The sequence below is a fragment of the Scyliorhinus canicula genome, chromosome 1 (assembly GCF_902713615.1).
Source record: "Scyliorhinus canicula chromosome 1, sScyCan1.1, whole genome shotgun sequence".
NCBI lineage: Eukaryota > Metazoa > Chordata > Chondrichthyes > Carcharhiniformes > Scyliorhinidae > Scyliorhinus > Scyliorhinus canicula.
In genome coordinates, this window is record NC_052146.1 from 35,419,768 (window position 1) to 35,434,909 (window position 15,142).

General features: G+C 45.1%; 1 protein-coding gene across 1 annotated transcript in view; it reads right to left on the reverse strand.

The window, feature by feature from the left end:
* Positions 1-354: 354 nt before the first annotated feature.
* gas2l1 (growth arrest-specific 2 like 1) overlaps positions 355-15,142 on the reverse strand; it is a 67,412-nt gene continuing 52,624 nt past the window's right edge. Inside the window, exon 5 of the mRNA XM_038783291.1 lies at positions 355-2,853. Coding sequence (XP_038639219.1) covers positions 1,044-2,853 — 1,810 coding nt within the window. The 3' untranslated portion in view covers positions 355-1,043. The remainder of the gene's footprint in view (positions 2,854-15,142) is intronic.

Sequence of the window (15,142 nt, forward strand, 5' to 3'; positions counted from 1 at the left end):
TACTTGTTGCTCAGCAAAGCTGTAGTTAAAGTCATTGGATAGTCAGAGCATTCACACTCCAGTCAAAGGCAAAACAATCTCCTCTCTACACTTGTCCTGCCAAAGAACCATTCCGACTTGCGGCAGCACAGACGAAGCAACAGGCCTCGGGTCTGACAAAATAAAATGCCAAAAATAAAAAACCAATGTGGGGGACAAGGAATTAACTTTCAATTCTGTACCCGGTGGAGAGAATTCACTTCACACCAAGCACAAGTGACTAGCTGTGAACTACATGGTGCATTTATTAATGAACTAGAGTTAAATTAGAAACTTGAATGGGCAGATTTGGCTGCTGTTTACCCGCCCCCCCCCCCCCCCCCCCCCCCCCCACAAAATCCGGCTGGGCACATGTCTGGGTCAAAGCACTGGCTGGAGGGGTGGGTTTCTTTCATATTATCTTTTAAATGCAAACATTGATCATTTGATGCAAATCCATCCCAGCTCTCCCTCACTCTCTCACACGCACACAGAACAGGTTCCCAAACAGAACCAAGCAGCTGTCACATATCCAGACAGATTTGCCTAGAATGGTACAAAATGATCCAGGTTCAGACTTTATATTATTTAACAAAAAGGACCAAATACCACCATCCCTTGAACTGACAGAACTCAACACTAACCACAGCTCAATAGTCCTGGTAACAGGTCGACACATAATGTAGAAGAATCCAATATAAATCAGCTATGATCGAGTATCAGCAGTGATCTCTGCCCTGCCTGCTGTGTGCGCTGCAAAACTGAAGATAGGCAGGTAATCTGAAGGCTCTTGTCATCCCAACTATCAATCAATTAATTTCTCCTCTCAAACATTTCCCAATGTAGTACAGGCCGCCAGCCTTTACTTCAATATTCATTATATTGAGAGATTAAGGTTTCAAAGCTTCCTGAAATGCATTCAACCGGAGATGCTTATAATAGTTTGGTTCATTTCAAATCAATACAAGTGCAAAAGCAAAACAAAGATTTTAAAAGCCGTAAACACAAGGGGTTCATTAGTTAGGTTAGACCCAGGAGCCTTCTCCGTGGTTGACAGGTGGTGTTTCCCTTCCATCCGAGGTGGGTGAAGGCAGGAGGTCCTCTCTAGAACTCTGAAGTTCTTCTTTGTGCAAGAGTATTTTCTGCTTCAATTTCCGTCGAGAGTGGCTGCCGTCTTGGAGAGAAATCTGAGGCGACCGTGGGGACTTCAGCCCTGGTCTACAGCTGACTGGTGTGGGGATTTGAGAGGGCCTCCTTTCTGGTCGATTGTCCGTTCGTGGTCGAATCTTGGGACGAAGCTTCATCTTGTAGACAGAGGGCACTCGGTCAGGTTTCTTTAGCCCTTTCTTAGGTCTCATTTGTACAGCAGGTTTGTGGCGGGAATTTAGCTGGACATTAATAGACGACTCACTGGACGTCTCAATGAAGGACCCCTCACTGTTCTCATTCGCTTGATCATCATCCATGTTCAGAGTGGTAATTTTGTCCACTGTATTAAAGTCCTCCTGTTCAGTGTAGGGGGTGTCTCCATTCGGTTCTTCCTCCTGTTCTGCTGGACCGCCCTGGCTGGAGACATTGTGCAGGTCCATCATATAGAATTTCTTTTCAGCCAAAGGACTCGACAGTATAGGCTCCCTTACATTCTCTATAGTTTTTAGAACATTATGACACCCTCCATTCCATTCGGAGCCATCTACAGTGTCCGCCTGACCACATCCTTCCTGGATCTCACTTACCGCTGAATTACAGTCACCGTACGAATGCCCCAGTGGCACTGGTGTCAGTTTTTCTGCATCCTCTTTTTGCCTTTCTCCAAGTTGATTTTGCAGCATATTCACTACATTTATGGATGAAGTAGAGGAGGTTGTGGAGCAGTATGCAGAATCAGGCATCCTCTGCTCTGCTTTTTCCACTGGTTGGGCTGAATTAGTATCGAGAAGCATTATAATGGTCTCATCGCCACCACTCTCTGACATGACCCGCTTTGTATTTGCCAGAAACTCCTGCTCAAAGCTCCTGTACACTTCTTGTTCTTTATTGGGATCGATGCTTTGGGTCAAGTTGAATATTTCCTCTGAGCCACCCGTCTCGGATGAGGGGCTTGGAGGACAGCCATTTGTGTCACTGCAGTCACTGCCATGGGAATCTACACAAACATTTAATGTGTTTCGATTATCATAATGCAACATCTGCGGATTCCTTCTCCCAGTTCTAGAGGATGGCATTGGTTGCCTGCATGACGACGTTTTAGGCACAGGACTAGATGATCTAACGGGCACAGAAGTCTTCCCCTTGGTGACTGCAGAAGTTGAACATTTTGTCTCCGCCTGTGTTGCATGCAAATGATTCAAGGCAAATGGAGCCGGTGATTTGGCTCTAGGCATTCTTTTATTTGGTTTTCCTTTATCGTTCTTTGTTTCATCTGCCCAACCCCAGGAATGAAGCCCCTCCTTCCCTCGGTTGATCATCAGGACTTCATCGCTGTTTTGTGACTTTCCCTTTTTGTTCTGGTTCACCGCCCTGTTGGGCTCTCGGGAAATACGTGCGGTGCCATGGCTCCGCAGAGTTGTGCTCGGGTACTGGCTCTGTCCTTCACATCCTGCACTCGGATCAGATGAGTCACTCTTTCGTCTCATTTGAGCAGTCCTTCTCTTTGAATCTTGTTGTGCCCCATTTCTTTTTATCACATGTTCACCTGCTGTTCTGTTTGTAATCAAAATATCATCATCACTCAAGGCTTTACAAGCAGAAAGTGGTGTTTTCTGTCTTCTCGCCTGCGTGGGGATATTTTCACGGTCACCTGGTTGCCGCCGAGGTGTTGATGATTCTCTTGGCCTAAAATGCACAGAAAACAATTTTATCCAAAGATGATTTAATCTGATATACAACGGGACTGATTAAAATAATAATCAGTTGCACACTTATGCCATTGTTCATGGCAGCAGTTTGACATACTCTCCCAATGTTTCTGTATCCTGCTGGGACAGTCACAACACTAATTTGAAACAATATATAGTTCATATAAAATTAGAAAGATATCCCCCTCAGGTGGCCCACACATTATTCAACAATGAGGTTCAAACAGATGCTTGGGTGAGTGAGCTTTGAAGATGGCCTATTAAAAGGAGTTGGCTGGTTTAGGAAGGAAATTAGAGTACATAACTAGGCAAAAGCTGCAATGGCCGGACAAGGCGAGCCAAAAGAAAATGGGCGGCTTAGGTTTATAGGGGGCTGGACCCGTGGAAGGGAAAGGCTAATAATGAATTAAAATAAAGGATAAAAAGGTGTATCTTCAAGATGAGGGAACAAGGTCTAACGTAGGTCATTCAAGGACAGCCACGATGGATTAGTGGGACATTGCAGGATAAAAAATGGGCAGCAAAAGTTATTAGATTTAGAATTTTGCTATGTAACTGGCCAAACTTTGATCACTTGCAGCCCTTCTATCTATCAGGGCAGCACGGTAGCACAAGTGGATAGCACTGTGGCTTCACAGCGCCAGGGTCCCAGGTTTGATTCCCCTGCTGGGTCACTGTGCGGAGTCTGCACGTTCTCCCAGTGTCGGCGTGGGTTTACTCCGGGTGCTCCGGTTTCCTCCCACAGTCCAAAGACGTGCAGGTAAGGTAGATTGGCCATGATAAATTGCCCTTAGTGACCCAAAAAGTTCGGAGGGGTTATTGGGCTACGGGGATGGGGTGGAGGTGGGGACTTAAGTGGGTCAGTGCAGACTTGATGGGCTGAATGGCCTCCTTCTGCACTGTATGTTCTATGTTCAACCCCGGGAAATAAGAAAACATGAAGTGAGTTATTTAGGAGTTTTGGATGAGCTGAAATTTGGAGGGTGAAGAATGGCAGAGTTAGACGATTACATTTTCCATGAAGCACAAGACTCCAATGCTCCCATTAACTTACATATATGGCATACTGCCCAAAATGACCACCCTTGGCGTTCTGGTTTAAGGTTTAATCACCCAATGAGGCACAGTATATTTCTATTCTCCAGACATGAATTACAGAATCACAGAATACTACAGTGCAGAAGAGGCCTTTCGGCCCATCGAGTCCACACCGACATATGAAAGTCCCTGACCTGCCCACCTAATCCCACTTGCCAGCACTTAAGTCATGATGTGCCAAGTACTCATGAAATTAAAATGAAATGAAATGAAACCAGGTACTTTTTAAAGGATGTGAGGCATCGCGCCTCTACCACCCTCCCAGGTAGTGCATTCCAGACCATCACCATTCTCTGGGTAAAAAAGGCTTTCCTCAAAACCCCCCTAAACCTCCCACCCCTCACTCTGAACTTGTGTCCCCTCGTAACTGACCCTTCAACTGAGGGGAACAGCTGCTCCCTGTCCACACCCCTCATAATCTTGTATGCCTCAATCAGGTCATCCCTCAGTCTTCTCTGCTCCAGCAAAATCAATCAAAGCCGATCCAACCTCTCTTTATAATTTAAATGTTCCTTTCTCGGCAACATCCTGGTGCATCTTCTCTACACCCACTGCAGTGCAATTACATCCTTCCTATAATGTAGCAACCAGAACTGCACACAGTACTCCAGCTATGACCTCACTAAAGTTCCATACAGCTCCATCCTGACCTCCCTGCTTTTGTAATCAATGCCCCGATTGATAAAAGTGAGTGCCCCATATGCCTTTTTCACCACCCTATTAACTTGACCTTCTGCCTTCAGAGATCTATGGACAAACACGCCAAGGACCCTTTGTTCTTCGGAACTTCCCAGTGTCAGTCCTTTCACTGTATACTTCCTTGTTAAATTACTCCTTCCAAAGTGAATCACCTCACACTTTCCGGGGTTAAATTCAATCTGCCACTTATCCACCCATTTGACCATCCTATCTGTAACTTCCTGTAACCCAAGACACTCAATCTCACTGTTAACCATCCGGCCAATCTTTGTGTCATCCGCAAATGTCCTGATCCTAACCCTTTTGTTATCTATGTCATCTCTGGGAGAGAAAAAATCAGTGCAATTATAACTGCTCCCTGTCTTTATCTATAGACATTACATATACACACACACTGCACAATGGGTTGGCCTAACAAGTGGCCATTCTTTCGGAAATAGTGATAAACTGGTAGTACCCATGCAATATTCCATCAGCAAACTTCGCCTGGAGAGGAAGCCAATTGGAAAAAAATGGGAAGAGGAAAAAAGACTACTAAACAGAAACACTTCACCTGATATTCAATATAATAATAATAATAATAATAATATTATTGTCACAAGTATGAAGTCACTGTGAAAAGCCCCTAGTCGCCACATTCCGGCGCGCTGTTCAGGTAAGCTGGGACAGGAACTGAACCCGCGCTGTTGGCCTTGGTCTGCATTACAAACCAGCTGTCTAGGCCACTGAGCTAAATCAGCCCTTTGTACAGAATTCAAATTAAATGGAAAGTCCCATGTTTTTCATGTATGGAACGATCTGTCTGGACTGTACACAGAACAATACCTTTCCACTGTACATCGGTAGACGTGACAATAAATCTAAATCAACAGCTCCAGGAGATCACCGCACTGAAGCAGTACTGATAGCCCATAGCAGTATAACAGAGCTAAACTGTAGGCTCATACCACTGCTCCACACCCTCGGTACTGCCCACACATGACAAAGATACTGTAAATAACTAATCAGAAAATTCAACCACATTTGGTACTGTACTGAGGTAATAGCCAAGGACTGGTGGGCAGGAGGGAACACAAGGCTGGAATTATTAATAAGGTTTTAAAAAATGAGATTCGGTACAAAATAAAAATGAGGCAACTTTGTTGGTATTAATTGTGCTGCTTTCAATTTTGCCACATCTGTCTAACTTAACAAGAGGGAAATACATGATACTCCAAAGTTGTGATGGCTTTACTGGTACCGCAGAGGATCACATTATTAAATGTAAAATCATGCTAATCTTTCATGGGACCACCCTAACAACAAATGAACAGGGTGAAAATCAATGGCAATCAGAAATGAGGTAATCAAAGCAAGATATTTACAGTATATCTGTCACCGGCAACACTCCTACATGAAGGGCAATTCCTCATTTCAAGGAGGGTTTGGTTGTCATGATTGAACGAGCATTTGCCCGATTAACCCCATTGACGTTCTTGCATCTGAAACTACCATGCCCAATAAAGATGGCAATCGATGTAATTTAATAGCTTCAATCTTTCTGAGCACTCAAGGATATTTGATTCACTTATGCAATACAGTACTGTAGAAACTGGTCCGTTTATACTATATGGCAGAACACCACAGTGCAAACTAATTGTGAAAGCAACTGTTGTTCTCCGAACCAGCACTTCAAACATGAGCCATTCCCCTGTCCCCTGAGGGACAGGTCAAACAATATAGTCTTGGCACTGAATTTGGAGATGCTGTCTGCAGCAAACAGAATATAAATGCTGAATTTGGACGAGCAATTAAAATCATTTATTCAAATCTATACCGGGCTCTCAATTGTTACAACTTGCTTTAGGACAATCATTTCCTCAAGTTGGTCTATGGGTCACATGACTATGTTATTGCAGTGGTGACATCAAAGTAACCTCAGTGACCTGAGACCAGTGTCACGCGAGGCCTGCTCTTTACTGCCATTAACAGTTTCACCATGACCAAACATGTAATAATAAAATTATAGATATGGAAGAGCATAACAGCTCCCTTCTTATGATTCACGTCATCATCGGAATCCCTTGATTAAATAACATTACTCACTTCCTGCTACCTAGGATTTTTTTTTAAAAATCCTGTACACAGTATGCAGAACAAAAGTATTGACTGTAACATGACTGTCCTTTTGATCAGATCTGACTGAAGCCTGTTTAAACTGTTTAAGTACGAAACTATATGGCGATGTACTGCAATCACATTATTGGTCTCTTCCTGACTCGTTACAAAATTAAATCTATAATAAAATAAGAAATGCTCTCTTTGTCCAGGAAACCAGGAATGCTTACTTTTTCCTTGGCACGGCCTCTTGTGGACTGCCATTCCCTGCACCATACCTTCAATGTTCAAGGCCCCAAGGTAAGAATTCTGGGAGCGATTCTCCGCTCCGCAGGCCAAGTGCCCGTGCAGTCGTGAACGCCGTCGCGAGGAGGGGGCCTAAATGGTGCTGGAGTGGTACACGCCACGCCAGCGTCCCTACGCGGTTCCAAATGGGCACCGCGCCAACCCACGCAGTTGGGCCGTGCCAACTTGCGCATGCGTGGGGAACTTCTATGCGCGCCGGCCCCGACGCAATATGGCGTGGGTGTTCAGGGGCCGGCCACGGCGGAATGTAGGCCCCGGGGAGGCAGAGGCCTGCCCGCCGATCGGTGGGCCCCGATCGCGGGCCAGACCCCTTCAGAGTACCCCTCCCGGTGAAGGAGACCCCCCTCTCCCCCAACAGGCCGTCCCCCCCGAGCGTTCCCGCAGTGTTCCCGCCGGCAGCGACCTGGGGTGGACGGCGCTGGTGGGACCCTTTCGTGTCGGAGCGGCCGCTCGTCCCATTCGGGCCGGAGAATCGCCACTCGCCTCCGAGCGGCCCGGCACTGGTTTCCGGGGGGGGGGGGGGGGGGGGGGGGGAGGGGAGATCGCGTGTGGGCGTAGGGCGGCGTGGCTCGATTCGCGCGGCACCCCGGCGATTCTCCCACCAGGCATTTTTGGGGGGGGGGGGGGGGGGGGGGGGGGGGGGACAAAGGAGAATACCGCCCATTCTTTCTAAACCTCTCTATCTCTCCCTCTCCTCCTTTAAGAATTACCTCTTTATCAAAGCTTTTGTTCACACATCCTAATACCCTCCGTGTGATCCTAATGATCCCGTGTCAAATTTAGTCAAATTATGCTGCTGTGAAGTGCCTTGGGATGTTTTCCTTTATTAAATGGCACTATTATAAATACATATATGGTACGGTGGTACAGTGATTATAGCACTGCTGCCTCACAACACCAGGGACCCGGGTTCAATTCCAGCCTTGGGTGACCGTCTGTGTGCGAGTCTGCACTTTCTCCCCACGTCCGTGTGGGTTTTCTCCGGGTGCTCCGGTTTCCTCCCACAGTCCAAGCACGTGCAGATTAGGTGTATTGGCCTTGATAAATTGCCCCTTAGTGTCCAGGGATGTGCAGGTTAGGCAAAGTTACGGGGATGGGGCAGGGTGCTCTTTCGAATGTCGGTGCAGATTTGATGGGCCAATTGGCCTTCTTCGGAACTGGAGGGATTCCATATAGCTGTGGATAGTCTTCCACTACTTAAGCCTTCTTCCCCACATAGCATTAGATCAGAAGTAGTTACACCGTGTAAGATTTTGCATGCATGAAAAAGAAATTATCTCAATGCCCATGCCAGGAACAGATTGGAACTTGTTAATTCCCGATACCTGACCGTCAGCAGATAAATTCTTAAAATCATATTTAATCATACAGTTAAATGCAGTCTCATGCAAACCTACACGTGCAAATACTTAACAAGTTCAAACTTGCTGTTCACTGAATCATTTCCAAATCTACAGTCAGATCGCTCTCCAGGATGTTTCCACATTCACATTGCTAGGACTTGGAGATGATGTGTGGCCAGATGGGGTAATGAAGAATGATAATTTCTCATACCAGAGATCGTGCTTTGGAACTCATGAAATCGCTGCAGAATGCCGATTATATTTATATTCAGATTGCTCCTGCACCCCAAAACTGATCCAAGAACCCGGAAAGTTAATCGCTTGCATACAATTATCGTATCATCTACAGTGCAGAAGGAGGCCATTCGGTTCATCAAGTCTGCACCGGCCCTTTGGAAAGAGCACCCCACCCAAGCCCACACCTCCACCCTATCCCCGTAACCCAAACTAATCTTTTTGGACACGAAGGGCAATTTAACATGGCCAATGCACCTAACACATCTTTGGACTGTGGGAGGAAACCAGAGCACCCGGAGGAAACCCACGCACACACGAGGAGAACGTGTGGACTCTGCACAGACAGTGACCCAAGCTGGGAATCGAACCTGGGACCCTGAGGCTGTGAAGGAACTGTGCTAACCACTGTGCTACCATGTCACCCAGCATCAAACCGATAGGAAGGTGAAATAGTGCGACAAGCTGCTTATTTATAATTTCCAAAATCTGCTTAGAAAACAACTTCTTTTAAAATTATGTTAATTCCCGTTTGTTAGTGTTGTGAAATGGAATAATATAAAAATGCTTCCAAGTCAGGTACACCATGATAAGTGGAGTGCCTCCTCCGTATCAACAGCCCATCACATCGGAACCTTAGAAAAGAACCCCCTATTGCAGCAGAATGCCATTTTCCATGTCTCACATTTATTTATTTATAAATTTAGAGTACCCAATTATTCTTTCCAATTAAGGGGCAATTTAGCGTTCCCAATCCACCTAACCTGCACATCTTTGGCGTTATGGGGGCGAAACCCATGCAGACACGGGGAGAATGTGCAAACTCCACACGGACAGTGACCCAGGGCCGGGTTTGAACCCAGGTCCTTGGCGCTATGAGGCAGCAGTGCTAACCACTGCATGACCAAGCCGCCCACATGTCTCACATTTAACACTGACCAAAATTGGCAATTAAGTTGCATAAAAAAAAGAAAAAATGGGTAAGATGTAAAACAAGCTGCCGATTTACTACTGTTCCAAGATAATTTCACCCACTTTTTAAAAAATTCATTTACAGGATGTGGGTATCGCTGCTGGGTCAGAATTTATTGCCCATTCCTAATTTCCCTTGAAAAGGTGGTGGCGAGCTGCGTTCTTGAACCGCTGCAGTCCCCGAGGTTTAGGCACATACATAGCGCTGTTAGGGAGGGAGTTCCAGGGTTTGACCCAGCAAAGTGAAGGAACAGTGATATATTTCCAAGTCAGGATAGTGAGGTGACTTGGAGGGGAACCTCCAACTGGTGGTGTTTCCATGCATCTGTTGCCCTTTTCTTCTAGGATGTTAGTGGGTTTGGAAGATGCTGCCTGAGAAGCTTTAGTGAGTTACCACAGTGCATCTTGTAGATGGTACACACGGCTGCTACTGTGCATCAGTGGTGAAGGGAGTGAATGTCTGTGGAAGGGATATCAATCAAGGGGCTTTGTCCTGGATGGTGTTGAGCTTCTTGAGATTTGGAGCTGCACTCATCCAGGCAAATGGAGAGCATTCCATCACACTCCTGACTTGCGGCTTGTAGAGTCAGATGGTGACATACTTACCGCAGGTGGTTCGGTGGGTAGCATAGTGGTTACCACTGCTGACTCACTGGGCCAGGGACCCGGGTTCAATTCCAACCTTGGGTGATTCTTTTGTGGAGTTTGCATGTTAACCCGTGTCTGTGTGCGTTTCCCCCGGGTGCTCCGGATTCCTCCCACAGTCCAAAGATGTGCAGGTTACGTGGACTGGCCATGATAAAAGTATCCTTCAATTGTCCAGGAATATGCTGTTTAGGTTCTGGGCATTGGGTGGGGAAGTTGCTCTTTCAGAGGGTTGGTGCAGACATGATGGGCCGAATGGGCTCCATGAGAATTCCTAGCCTCTGACCTGCCATTATAGCCACAGTATTTATACGGCTAGTCCAGTTCAGGTTCTAGTCGATCGTAATCCCCAGGGTGTCCATGTCAAATTAAAGAACAGTTCAATGCTATTGGGCTGTGCCCTTTAGAAAGCGGATTAAGACTGCACAAACGGAATTCATATCGGACCCATTGGAGGCGACTTTCATTCCCGTGTGAGGTAGAAAATGTTCAGTTCATTGCACCTCATGAACTGTTAGGATTTTTATTTTACTGAATATTTTCAATTTAAAGTAATGTACTAAAAGGACCTGCTTTTAAAATCAGCCTGAACAGATATAATTGGCTGATGAATAATTCATGCTATTGATCGGAAATGAATTAGCAGAACACTGGATTGGAAGTGCAGCGACAGTGGGGAGGTCAGACTTTGCTTCCATAGGCCGGATGTTTCATGATTTATACTAAGCACCAAGCAGCCAGTAGCTTCTCTATTCTATGAGAAATGATTTCAGAGTCACATTAATCTGAAACTCAGGAGAGGGAAAAAGTGTTTTTAAGTATGTCATACTGCATCAGTAAAACCGGGGAAGTGGTCAACCTCTCAGTACCAAAACCTTCAGCTATCATGCTGCACAGTACATACCAGAAACCCACTTTCAAAACCCATCACCCGTATTTTCACGTCCTCAACTTCGAAATGCGAGGTTATCCGCATTTATAGCAAAAAGAGGAAGGCAGATTATTATTTGAATGGGTGTAAATTGTGAAAGGTGGATACTCGGAGACCTTGATGTCCTCGTGCATCAGTCGCTGAAGGTAAGCACGTAGGTACAGCAGGCAGTAAAGAAGGCAAATGGTGTGTTGGCCTTCATAAGCGAGAGGTTTCGAGTATAGGAGTAGGGATGTTTTACGGCAATTGTATAGGGTACTGTTGAGGCCATATCTGGAGTATTCTGTGCAGTTTTAGTGTCCTTATCTGAGGATGTTCTTGCTATGGAGGGAGTGCAGCGAAGGTTTACCAGGCCGAATCCATGGATGGCATAACTGTCATATGAGGAGAGACTAAATTGGTTAGGATTATATTCATTGGAGTTCACGAGGGTCAGAGGGATCTCAGAAACTTACAAAATTCTAATAGGATTAGACAGGGTAGATTCAGAAAGAAAGTTCCCAATGGTGGTGGAGCCCAGAACTAGGGGTCATAGTTTGAGGATAAGAAGTAAACCTTTTAGGACTGAGGAGAGGAGAAATTTCTTCACCCAGAGTGGTGAATCTGTGGAATTCGCTGCCACAGAAAGGAGTTGAGGCCGAAACGTTGTGTAATGTCAAGGAGGAATTAGATATAACTCTTGGGGCTAAAGAAATTAAGGCATACGAGGGGGAAGGCGGGTTCAGGGTATTGAACTTGATGATCAGCCATGGTCACAACGAATGGTGAAGTAGGCTCGAAGGGCCAAATGGCCTCCTTCTGCTTCTATCTTCTATGTTTCAAAAACATTGTACGCCTACCTGTTGGGTCCCTCAACATTTGCTCAGGTCTCATTTAATGCTTGGGACATTTTACTATATTTAAAGTCCTATATAAATGCAAATTGCTGTTATTTGAGTTAGAGACTCTATTTGTTGAAAACTTCCCTCAATGAAGGAGTTTCGAGTTGCTGAAATCATGTACCTTCTATCAGGAGCTACAATTCTTACTCGGCCATAATGCAGATTCAAGCTGGACGAGTTCAAATAAAGTCGGAAATTTCCAAGCGGAGAATTTGCGAAGGGCATGCCGAGGAACATCCCATTTTAAAGCTGAGTCTGCACTAAGCAAGACGGGTGGGATTCTGCGGCCCCGCTGCAGTGAATGGGGGATTTGGCCGAGTGTCAAATTCTTGGTCCTGGCTGGCAACAGCAGTGGACAGACTCGCAGTGGAGCAACTGGAGACTAAGACGACCATGAATGGCTTTAGCAACTTTGCAGTAGGAAAGAAAATCAGCACCCAGGATTCTGCACTTCTTCCTGATCTAAAATGAAAAAATCCGGCTTGGAATGACATGTAGTTAAGATCAGAAACAGTGCAGAAAGCACACAGATAGAGGCACTGATTGTCTAGGTTCACGCAGGAGGAACGAGTACTTAGGTTAACAGGGCTGCTGGCACCACAATCCATTAAGAATCGACCCCATCAACAGGCACAGTGGTTAGCACTACTGCATCACGGCACTGAGAACCTGGGTTTGATCCCGGCCCGGGTCACTATCCGTGTGGAGTTTGCACATTCTCCCGGTGTTTGCGTTTGTCTCATCCCCACAATCCAAAGATGTGCCGGGCAGGTGAATTGGGCACACTCAATTGGGAAAAAAAAAGAACTGGGTACACTAAATTTAAAATAAACTCTAACCAAATCCAGGGGTAGAACAGTGGCGCAGTGGTTAGCATGGCTGCATCACGGCACCGAGGACCTGGGTTCGATGCCAGCCCACTGTCCGTGTGGAGTTTGAACATTCGCCCAGTGTCTGCGTGGGTCTCACCCCAAAAGATGTGCAGGGTAGGTGGAATGGCCACAATAAATTGCCCCTTAATTGGGAAAAAAAAAATTGGGAACCTCTGACCAAACTCTGTCTTGAACGTCGGCTGAAAAGCATCTTTACATTTTGCGAACAGTAAACTACAGGTCATTCCTTCATCTGAGCTGTCTTTAGTATATTGATGTATCCAGGATGCCTATCCTCTAGTAGGCATGGTGGGAAGGAAGGGAAGGTTAATAGTTGACACTATCATGAACACAATTATCATGCTTAATCCTTTAAAAACAATTGGGTCTTTGTGTCTACTTTTATCACAGGTTGACTTCTTTGCAATTTTTTGAACCTTGTACTGTGATTAAATTATGGCATAGCCTACGTTTGGTACATAAGTAGTGGACTTCGAAACTCATTTGTCAATTTCCATCTGCTAAGACAGATTTGTCAATTTCCATCTGCTAAGACAGACAAGAGAAAATGGTCACAAACAGAAAGCCAATAGTCTGCCCCAGATGAGGGTGGCGATGTGAATTGGTCCTCACTTTCAGACTGGGGTAGAGGCATTTTGATCTACTCCTTTGGGGGAAACAGTCAAGGTCAGGTGGAATGCTGATTTTACACACTCTTACCCTCCTCTGACCTGTAGCATTTTGCCCAACTCAAATTGTGGACAGACAGGTTAGTTTAAAATTACCACTACCCAGGTCCGAAGCAAGATGTACTTGAAGTGCCAAAAAGCATGACTCATACTGTAACTGCACAAAAGTTAAAGATGTTCAATTCTTCAAAGCTACAGCAGGCTTCATTAGTGTGAATAATGCTGGCTCCTTCTGATCAACTGGTTTTCACTTCATCTCAGCTTCTCAAGGGCTGAGGCCCATAATCCAGGCTAATACCAAGGTTGAAAAGAGGGAGAGTAAAATAATCAAGGACCAACTTTTTCTTGCAAGCCAGACAAATGAAAGCATGATTTCAAAGTAATAATATTCATTTTCCAGTAACTTGCATGCAGAGCGATTAATAAACTTTAACTGACTCAAACAATCAGGAAGAAGAACTATAAAAGCCATATTTTCTCTCAGAAGAAATCAAGCAAAAGCACTGGACAACGTGACGCACGTTGTGTAAAGGTCGATGCTGACTGGAGAAATAACTTTTCAACAAAGACATTCAAAGTGGAGCATTGTTGTTTTCTGGCCCTTCAACAGGAAATCAGCAGAAGACTGAGCCCTTAAACCTTGCAGGCTTTGGCCTGATCTAATTCCATTAGCTTGTTCCAGATTGCAAGTGGAGATATTTTTGTTAAACTTAATGACCCTTCGACATCAAGGCTAATGCTCACAATGCCTTCTGATAAATATCAAGTGACAAATCTGTTCCTTTGATCAGGTGCATGCGTAGATATCAGCACTTTCAATTATTGCCTTAACCCGAAAATGAAAGCATTAGCCTCAAACCTTTTGAATGTGCTTATTTATACATTTTACTTTTAAAAAAATATTTAAACCCCTTCAGCAGTATTAATAATACCTCTCCTTGGGGACTTATCAGGAGATAGGGCTCAACCGGTATAGCAAAAGGGACTTTATAATTAGTCCCATTAGTCTAAGGAAACCAAACACAAAAACAGCATTCCTGATGGTTATTTTCCAACTCCTGTTAAAATATATTTTATATATATATACACATTTTTAAAAAAGGGGACAATGATGGCTGCGATGAATCTCCGTGATCTTGCTCACACAGAAAACGGTCACATCGGTGACGTACCAGATCACTGTGTGATCATTCTCGAGGAGTATTTTTGGTGGGGGGGGGGGGGGGGGGGGGATTACCTTGACGGCAATAATCAGGCCAACCAAGATTGGCAACTTTCATCCTCTTAAGTGAAAAGTAGGGTCCACACCAGTTTGATAGAAATCTCTGCTCAGAATGAAACTGGCATTAATTTCAGTCTGAATTACAGGTGACTAATCTCCTAACCAAAGCCTATATTCTGATTTTGTAACTGCTCCACTCCCATGCCACTTCATATATTTTATTGTGGGATATCTCCAATATTCGGTGCCTTACTTAACCAGATAAAATACTTTATAC